General features: G+C 49.7%; 1 protein-coding gene across 1 annotated transcript; it reads right to left on the bottom strand.

The window, feature by feature from the left end:
* Positions 1 to 579: 579 nt before the first annotated feature.
* On the bottom strand, positions 580 to 5686 carry LOC136350076 (uncharacterized). The gene is made up of 2 exons (XM_066301602.1): positions 3689 to 5686; positions 580 to 3642 (listed from the first exon to the last, which is right to left on the bottom strand). Exons 1-2 carry the CDS (start codon positions 5684 to 5686, stop codon positions 580 to 582), a joined length of 5061 nt encoding a protein of 1686 aa, XP_066157699.1.
* Positions 5687 to 10167: the final 4481 nt, after the last annotated feature.

The raw sequence follows: 10167 nt of genomic DNA, 5'->3' as shown, positions 1-10167 counted from the left end.
CTGAACTAACCTGAACTAACCTGAACTAACCTGAACTAACCTGAACTAACCTGAACTAACCTGAACTAACCTGAACTAACCTGAACTAACCTGAACTAACCTGAACTAACCTGAACTAACCTGAACTAACCTGAACTAACCTGAACTAACCTGAACTAACCTGAACTAACCTGAACTAACCTGAACTAACCTGAACTAACCTGAACTAACCTGAACTAACCTGAACTAACCTGAACTAACCTGAACTAACCTGAACTAACCTGAACTAACCTGAACTAACCTGAACTAACCTGAACTAACCTTTTTTTTTTTTTTTTTTTTTTTTTTTTTTTTTTTTTCCAGAGGAGAAAAACCTTCGAAAGGTACCCGGTCTGGTGGCCTGTCGACCGGGTTATGTGGGATTCGCCCCCCCACCCCTCCCCCCCCACCCCCCGTGGGAGCGGCGCGGGAAGGGAGAGAGGCGCCTACCCACTAAAAAACTCCCCTTCTTCGTCCTGCGATCCCGCCTGGCACTGCCTCGCCGGCATTTCTTCAAACGGGGGACGATTGCACCTCCTTCTCTTGTCCCTCCGACCCTTTTTAGAGAGCTTCGTCGGGGGGAAGTGAGGGGGAAGCCCTCAGCGATCTCTCGTAGGCACACTTGTCCTGCATTATGTTTCCCAGCATGCGCACCACCGCGTCCCATGTGGCCTCGCTCCTCAACAGTAAGTCGGCAACGTTCTCACTTGTCACTCTAGTTCGGCACAGGTTTGCAGCCTCGTCCCTATACACGTCATAATGCGTACACACAAATACCGTGTGGGCCGGAGTGTCCCTGGCCCCGCAGAACCAGCAGGCATCCGACCGCGATTTCCCTATCTTTTTCAAGTAAGTCCCAAATACCCCGTGACCGCTGAGGGCCTGTGTCACGTAGTAGTTGAGACTTCCGTGACTTCTACCATACCACCTAGCAACATCGTTTACAAACGTCTTTGCATGTCCCTCGTAGGCGTCCCACCTCGCCTGCCAGATACCCAGCATCTCCTCTCGCACCTCTCCCCGATCGCGTCGCGCACCTTCGGCATCGGCGCCGTCCTCGCCCATCCCGCATAATTGGGCTCTTTCCCGCACTAGCAGGTCCAGCGGGGGCATGCCCGCCAAGACCTGGGCTACAGACGACGAGATCGTTCTGTAACCGCATATCGTCATGATGGACAACTTCCTATTGAGTCCGTCCAACTTTTCGCGGTGCACCCGCTTGTCCGCGTAGTGTCCCCACACTGACGACGCATACAACACCGTGGACGTGGCCACCGATGCCAGCAACCTCCTCCTTGCCGTCGAGCATCCCCCGATCCTTGGCATTATCCTACTGAGTGCGTTTACCTTCGCGGTCGTCCTCTCGATGATAGTGCGCACGTGCCCTCCGAAGTTCCTGTCTCTCCCGTAGTAGACTCCCAGATATCTGACCATTTCCGTGCTTCTCAGCGCGTTCCCGTCCACCTCTATTTGAAAGTTCCTCAGTTTCCTTCTACCCGAGAGCATCACTACTTCCGTTTTGGCTTGCGACACATTTAGTCCCATCTCCGTCAGCTTAGCCGTTACCCTGCTCACCGCCCGCACCGTCCTGTCCTCGAGAGTTTCCCTGTCCTTGGCACACACGATCACCGAAAGATCGTCCGCGTACGCAATCAATTTGGCTGGGATCTTGCCGTCCATTTCCAATATCTCATCGTAAAAGACGTTCCACAGGGTCGGTCCAAGGACCGAACCCTGCGGAACGCCGCAGCTCATCGTGTATGGGGTCGCGTTTCCGCTGACCCATATTCGCCTGTCCGATAGGTAGGAATCCACCAAATTTCGTAAGTACGGACTTATCCTCTTCCTCTTCAACGCACTCAGTATTCCTTTCCATGGCGCGCTGTTGAAAGCATTTGCGACATCTAAACACACCATGGCGCAGAAGTCCATCTTCCCGTATTGTCCCCTCGTCCTGGCCGTCACGTGGTTCTCGATCTGCTTCATAGCGCTGATCGTCGATCTCCGTTTCCGGAAACCGTGCTGCGCATTGGAGAGCGCGTTCTTTCCTTCCAGCTCGGCGTTCAGCCTGTCACAAATGATTCTCTCGTAGACCTTTCCTGCGACATCTATCAGACATATGGGTCTGTACGTGGGTTCTTCATTTGGCCCCTTACTCGGCTTCTCGATGAGCACCAATTTGGCGCTCTTCCAAATTTTCGGGAATAGCTGTCTCGTAAAAAGCCAGTTGTACAAGCCCAGCAGGAAATCACCATGTTTTTCCCCGATCTTTCGAAAGATATCCGCCGTAACTCCGTCCGGTCCCGGGGCCTTTTTCGGGTTTATGGACTTCAGCGCGTTCTCCAGCTCGTTCTTGTCGATTTGGGGATACTCGCCGTCGCGTATCGGGATCCTGTTCCTCGTGAAATTCTGTCCGACCGGAAAGAGCAAGGTGGCCTGCTCGTTGGCCGTTTTCTCCGGTACCACCTTGTATGTGCCGATCTTTAGCCTCTTCACCGTTAATTGATAGGCTTTGCCCCACACATCATTTTCCATTTCGGCACATAGTTCCTTCCATTTTAGATTTTTGCTCTTTTTTATTTCGTTTTTGAGTTCCTTTCTTTTCCCTTTGTAGATTTCCGACAGATGTTCCGCCACCATTACGCTCCCGTCCTTTTTCCCCAATCTTTTCCTGGCCCTAGTGACGTTTCTTCTCGCGGCGACGCACTGGTCCCTGATCTCCTTGATCCTCGCGTTCCACCAGTACGCCGCCGGACGAGAGGGAACCCCCTTTTTTTTCAGGTATCTATTGCAATATTGTGTTATTTTTGCCATCACCTCTTTACAGGTTTGCCCCTCGTACGCCCCGAAAAGATCATGTAAGTTCCCCTCGAAGGCTGCTTGATTTTTTACCGTCAACTTCCATCTCTTTCCCTCTTTTTTCGCACGTTCCGTGGAACCTCTACTCCGATCGGACTTAATTTCCCTGACGACGAACCGCACGGCTCTGTGGTCGCTAAGGGTTTCTTCCTCCTCCATGACCCTCCATTCTTCCAAGTCCCCTGCCACCAGATCGTTACCGAGCGTGATGTCAATTATCGACTCCCCCGTCTTTCTAGCAAAGGTAGGTATTCCCCCCGCATTGAAACCGATTAGACCGTGCGCAAGCATCCATTCCTCGAGCAACTTACCCCTTACGTTGGTGACGGGGGAGCCGAAGATCGCCGATTTCGCGTTCAAGTCCCCCCCTATCACTACCCTTTTCCCTTTTAGGTCCCCCAGATGTACCGATAGATCGTCCAGGAACCGCACAAATTTGTCCTTACTCGCGTTCGGGGAGAAGTAACAAGAGAAGACGACCAAGTCCGAGAACTCGGCCATCACGTAGCCCTCGCCGCAAAACTTACTCACTAAAGGCCTACAACTAGTTATTCTAACGAAACAATCCTTAAATCTATCGACTAAATCTAGGTTGATCGCGTTGCCGTTTGGTTCGCAGCCCAAGACAACGTCGATCTTATTGTCCGTGATATACGCATCGATTAGATCGTGCGCCGCCCTACATCTATTAAAATTTAGCTGTAGTATCGAGACAGGCCGCGATTGGACCCCCAGGGTACTGCTCGCCGATGGTTTTGTGTTTTTCTCAAAACGCTTAGCCATTAAAGTCGTTCCTTCCCGCCATTTTTACAGTCCTCCTCCACTCGACGGTCGCCGCCTTGTAACTTGGACATTCCAGGCTTTGCGCCTTATGGTCCCTGTTGTCTTTACACACATAGCACCTTGGCTGGTTCTTACATTCGCGGGCTAGGTGCCCCTCCTGCGAGCAGTTGAGACACCTGCCCACCATAGTCTCCTTAACTTTGCAGGCGGCGGCATTGTGCCCGTACCTGCTGCAATTAAAACACCTAATTGGGGAATCTGCCTGGTCCACCCTACACTTGGTCCAGCCAATCCTTATGTAACCCATTCTTGCGACTTTGGCCGCGATCTCGCACGGGAGCCTGACGAAGGCGTGCCTCAGTCCGGCCCTGTTCGACCTCCTGGCCATCGTTATCTTCACTTCCGCATTCCCGTGTACATCCGTAATCGACGAGACAATATCCTCTTCATCCACCGTCTCGTCCAAGTCCTTTAAAAAGAGAGTGGTCATCCTCTCGACCAACTCCCCCTGACCCACCTCGCTTATACATTCCTGTACTTTAGATAGGAATTTACCCTTGTTTTCCGTGTTGCCGGTATAGCCCACGTGGATTAGGCCCTCCTTATTGACTCTCAGATTTTTTATTTTGACCCCCAGGGTATCCACGTCGATCCCCTTTTTTAGGCCCTTCACAATTGTTGCGAAGTTCGTCTTTTGCCCTTCGTTCAATTTAATTCTTAGGGTCTCCATGCCCCTCTTGCCCCCGGCCAAGAACTTCGGTTCTTCCTCGGTTTGTTGTCTTTCGGTTCCCCTTCGTCCGTCCACGTCCGTTCCCGTTCCTAGTTTCTCGGTCCTCCGCTTCCGCGTCGGTACCCCGTAGACCCTTAGGTCGTCGCCTTCCTCTTCTCTATACAGGAATTCTAATAATCTCCTGATCCCCACCGTGGTTACCGCTTTGGTCGTGGCAAAAGCCAGCCTCCTTCTGCCATTATCCATCGTTTTCATCTTTATCTTGGCCAGGATGTCTAGTATATTTTTTGTTTTGTCACAACCCCCAGTCTCGTGATCTAATTTACATAAGTAAATGATCCTATCCGTGTCGCTACGGTGGTCGGGTTCCTCCTCACAGGTAAGCATATCGTGCTGTCTCAACTCGTAAAGCAAGTGCGCCTTCATCCCGTCCTTCTTGATTAACTTTTCGAGTTGAGCATTAAACTCGCAAAGTTCCTCGATAAATCTGCTGGATTCGTCGGGTCCACAGTCGTGTATTATCACCATGTCTCTATCCTCTTGGTCCAGTATGCTCCCCTTCTCCGTGGTCGTTCTTTTGTAGCACTGTATTGGCCACTTTTCCCCGATCATTTCGTGAATGACCCCGAGGTCCCCCTCCGAGTCCAACATACCATTGATTTTGTCCATCTGGACTATATCCTCCTCCGACGTCTCCACCGTTTGGGTCCCCTCGGATCTTTTTTCGGGCGCAGTAATCCCCCCAATTACGGTTTGAGTATCCTGATCCTTCAGCGTGACCCCCATCTTATCCCCTATTGTATCGAGGAATTCCCCCATTTCCTTGCTACATAATTCATCCGCCTTTTTTCTAAGGGCTGCTATCCCGTCCTTTATTTCTTTCTTCGTATTCACGTTCTTTGCTACGTGTACGGTAAGTTCTCTTGCTATGCTATTAACGGCTTTTATAACTTCACAAAGCTTCTTTTCCATTGCTTTGCGCTTTCTTTTAGCCTCCGCAGCTTCCTGTGAATGCGTGGATAGCGCATCCAAAGAACGGATGGATTCCGCCCTTTTCCTCTTCTTATCCTTCGAGGTTCGAGCCTCGTCGTCCCACTGGTAGTCCTTCACCGCCTGCCTCGATACCACAGAACCATCCTCAGACCCCAGGTAAGTATCCGCCTCATCGTCATCCCCCATTTCGGACGCGCTTGCCCTACTACTGTACCATGACACATTTCTGGTAAGTATTCTACCCGATGTACCCTCTTGGGGGTCATCTTCGCGACCCTCCGCCCTTTTGGGGGGGTCCGACATGCTATCCTACTTATTAACTACCTAATCTAAAAGGAAACAGTGCCTTAAGACTAAATAAAACACAGGAAAATGCAGTTTATTCTGAAGTAGAAATTTCGCAAACTCCCTATTAATCTATTATTAGGGAGCACGCACAATCAGAACGCTTCACACGTTCCGAGCGCCACCACAACAATTTTTTATGCGGGCCCAGGTATCGCTATTCGTGCCACCTTTGCTAAAAGGTCTACGCACACCACTCAAATGCACACTTAGGAATGTCCTCTGTGTATGCAAATTAAGTCGCTAATTAGCAATTAATTGCTATGTATAGCGATTCTAACAGTTATTATGCCCTAGTACTTGCCAAATTAATTGTCCAAGTCATAAGTCCACCGTCTCCAGCTCGCTGTTGCAGCCAAAACCCAGGTAAGTAGTCCCGGCTGAGTTCCGAATCCAGGAAAGAGCTCCCAGAAGGGGGCCCCTGCGTCCCCACCAGGATGCTGGCGACCCAGGCTGAAGTCCTAGCCTCGTCCCACAGGAAACACTGCAATTTACTCACGGGTAAGCACTTTGTACATTAGAAATTCACGATTTTGCCGGAGCTCAATCAAGCACGTCTTCACACTATGAGCGTCAAATGCGTACTAACCTGAACTAACCTGAACTAACCTGAACTAACCTGAACTAACCTGAACTAACCTGAACTAACCTGAACTAACCTGAACTAACCTGAACTAACCTGAACTAACCTGAACTAACCTGAACTAACCTGAACTAACCTGAACTAACCTGAACTAACCTTTTTTTTTTTTTTTTTTTTTTTGTGTAGGGGAGGAAAACCTTCATAGGTACCACTGCCTGATGTTCTGTCGGCAGTGGTTATGTGGGATTCACCCCAGAATGGGGCGCCTACCCACTAAAAACCTCCCCTCTTCACCCTGGATCCCCCCCGGGACCGCCGCCAGGCATTGCTTCGGGGAGGGGGTGGCAAGGTTTGTAATAATTGATCACAAACCGTCTCCGTCAATCCCTGTGATGAGACAAGGATTGATTGTCTCCCTCGCGTTCTCGTTTCCTTTCCTCTTCTTCCTTTATTACCATAATATCCTCCAGCATTTCTTTTATGTCGTTCCATCTTTCCTCGTTCGTCATCATCAGTTCCGCTACGTTGTCCCTACTTATCTCCGCCACTCCGCAGCTTGCCGCGGCTTTCTCTCTAATCTCTCTGAACTTGTGGCAGTCAAACACTGTGTGGCCGGGCGTATCGATACCACAGCAAAACCAGCATTCGTCTTCGTTCGTTTTCTTAATTCTCTTCAGGTACGTGGAGAATACCCCGTGTCCGCTTATCGCCTGCGTGCTATGATACGTTAGGTTACCAAACTTCCTTTTCGTCCATTTTTCCACGTCCCGAACGAATGTCCTGGCATGTCCTTCGTAATCCTCCCATCTTTCTTGCCATCTTTTGTACAGCTTAGATCTCGCCTCTTGACCGAACTCCCTTCCTTTCCGATGAATTTCGATTCGTTCCTCGACTAACAGATCGATGGGGGGCATACCCGCCAACACCGTAACCACGGTCGACGAGGTCGTGCGATACGCCTGCGTTATGCCAATGGCCAATCTCCTGTTCAAACGCTCCAACCTGGCCGAGTACGTTTTCTTCTCCGTTTCTTTTCCCCACACGGGGGACCCGTACAAAATTGTGGAAATGGCGGCCGTGGCTATTATCCTGCGCCTCCCCACCGAGCATCCTCCCATCCTGGGCATAATCCGCATGAGAGCGTTGGTGCTGTTACCCACCTTCTCAACTAGCGTTCGAACATGGGTGCCAAACCTCAAATTTCTGCCGAATTGCACACCCAGTAGCTTCACGTTTTCGGCGCTCTCGATTACCTCATCGTCTATGCGAATGCTCAGATTTGTGAGCGTCCTCCTACCGTCCAAAATCACCATCTCGGTCTTGCTTCTTTCCACCTCCAACCCCATGTCCTCGATAACCCCTATTATCTTACACACTGCCGTTTGAGTCCTTGTCTCTAGATTTACTCTCCCCTTGCCTTTGATCAAAATCGACAGATCGTCTGCGTACGCTACCATCTTTACCCATCTTGGCACCCTAGTCTCCAGGACCCTGTTGTAGTAGATAATCCAGAGTAGCGGACCAAGTACCGACCCTTGTGGGACGCCACAGCTCATGTCGAAAGACGTACCGTCCTCGGCAGTTACCTTTCTATCTCCTAGGTACGACTTTATCAGGTTTATTAGGTACTGATCGAATCCGTATTTCTCCATCGCCTCCACGATCCCGCCCCACGGTGCGGAATTAAACGCGTTCTTGACGTCCAGACAGACCATGACCCAGTGGTCTCTCTTCTGAACTATCCGCCCTTGCGTTTCCTCCACTATGGCCATGACTCTTTCCATGGCGTCCACTGTCGACCTGTTCTTCCTGAATCCGAATTGCGTGTCGGAAATGCATCCGCGTCTGTCCATGGCGTCCGCGATTCTGGAGGCGATGATTTTCTCGTACAATTTCCCCGCCGTGTCGATCAAGCATATTGGTCGATACTTCGTCACGTCCGTTTTGTTTTTCTTAGGTTTTTCCAAGAGGACCAGCTTCGCTCTCTTCCAGATCTTCGGGAATTCGCACTTCTTCAGGTAAGTATTGTACACGTCCAGAAAGAAACGGGGGTGCCCTCTAACTATTCTGCCCAGGACGTCCATCGAGATGCCGTCCGGACCGGGAGCCTTCTTCTTGTTCGTCGTTCGTACCGCCGCCGCCAGCTCGTCCGCCGTGATCTCAGGTATGTCTGCACCGTTTGTATTTTCCCTCTTCCAGGTTATGTTCTTCTTCACCGGGAACAAAGACTTTATTTGTTCCTGGATCGTTTGACCGGAATTTAATTTGTGCGGTCCGATTTTTAGTTTCTTAGCCACGATCTGATAGGCTCTGCCCCACGTATCATTTTCCAAATCCTCGCACAATTCCATCCACTTTTTTACTTTGCTCTTTATAATTTCCCTTTTTAGCTCTCTCTTTCTGTCCTTGTATTCTTCCCTTAGCGCGTCCGTGCCGTTCATCTCGGTCGATTTGAACCTGGCTCTGCTCAACTTCCTCCTTGCACGTATACATTCACGTCTCGCGTCGCTTATTTCTTCGTTCCACCAATAGCATGGTGGTTTGTTACTTGCTTTGCGTCTTAGCTTCCTGTCGCAGTATTCCGTGATTTTTGTCATTACCATATCGGCTGTTTCTCCCTCGTACTGCCCGAACAAACCTGGTATTCCACGATCGAAGTCTTCCTCCGCACCCTTCGTCAGTAACCATCTTCTATTACGCAACTCCCCCGAGACATTTACCCCGCGGTCCTCCCTTGCTATGGATATCTGGTAAGTGACGCTCCTGTGATCGGACATGTTTTCGTCGTCTTCTACTACTTTCCAATTTTTCACTTCGTCCTTGACTTTTCCGTTTCCCATCGTGACGTCAATTACGGATGTTCCATTCTTTCTCGCGAACGTGGGCGTATTCCCCACGTTAAATGCCACCAATTCTGCCGAGGCCATGAAATTTTCCAACAATTCCCCTCTCTTGTTCAGGACCGGAGACCCGAACACGGGGGTTTTCGCATTTAAATCTCCGGCGATGATCATTTTCTTACCCCTAAATTTCCTTATGTACATATTTACAGCATTTAATAATTCGTCAAATTCCGATTCCTTCCCGTTAGGGGAAAAATATACTGAGATCATTACCATGTTAGAAAGTACGATACCTGCCAGCCCCTTACCCTGGAACTTCTCCTCGATTTTTTCATTGCTCATCAAATGTATGAAGCAATCCCCGATTTCGTCCTCTACCGTGAAGTTGGTCATCTTTTTGTTTTGCTCGCATCCCATTATGACGTTTACGCCGTGTTCTTCAGTATATTTTTCCATAACTTCGTGTGCCGCTTTGCATCGGTTAAAATTTAATTGCACCACCTTTATACAATTCCCGTTTCCGTTTGTTTTGTTCTTTTGTCCTGTCATTTTATTTCCTAGACGACTGCCTGTGGTGTGTCCTCCTCCATTGTTCGAGGGTGGCCCTATATATCGGGCACGTGAGACTTCGGGCCTTGTGGTCCCTGTCCTTATCGCATTGGTAGCACATCGGATCGTTTGTGCAATCCTTAGCCACGTGTCCTTGTTGCGAACAATTTAAGCATTTACCCTCCATTGTTGTCTTGCTTTTACAATCGTTTGCATAGTGCCCGAATGCCGAACACTTGAAACATCTGATAGGCGCATCCGCCTCTTCCACCCTGCAATTTAACCATCCTATCTTGACTTTTCCTCTTCGAACCAGTGTATTTGCGGCGTCAATTTCTAAATGTACAAAGGCACTCCTTTTATTTGCTCTATTCGCTTTCTGTGACAGTCGTATTTTTATGTCCTTGTCCATGTCTGGCCCTACCGCTTCCTCTATGGCTTCCCTGATGTCTAATTCTTCCGTA

The sequence above is a fragment of the Euwallacea fornicatus genome, unplaced genomic scaffold (assembly GCF_040115645.1).
Source record: "Euwallacea fornicatus isolate EFF26 unplaced genomic scaffold, ASM4011564v1 scaffold_105, whole genome shotgun sequence".
In the NCBI taxonomy this organism is placed as follows: Eukaryota; Metazoa; Arthropoda; class Insecta; order Coleoptera; family Curculionidae; genus Euwallacea; species Euwallacea fornicatus.
Note: the sequence above shows the minus strand (reverse complement) of the source record. Positions and strands in the feature narration are given on the sequence as shown.

What these genes read in the sequence shown, in the direction of transcription:
- LOC136350076 (XM_066301602.1), bottom strand. Translation starts at nt 5,686, where the DNA reads ATGTCGGACCCCCCCAAAAGGGCGGAGGGTCGCGAAGATGACCCCCAA. An exon ending in CCGTCGAGTGGAGGAGGACT is followed by an intron (nt 3,643 to 3,688) that starts GTAAAAATGGCG and finishes AAGCGTTTTGAG; the next exon opens with AAAAACACAAAACCATCGGC.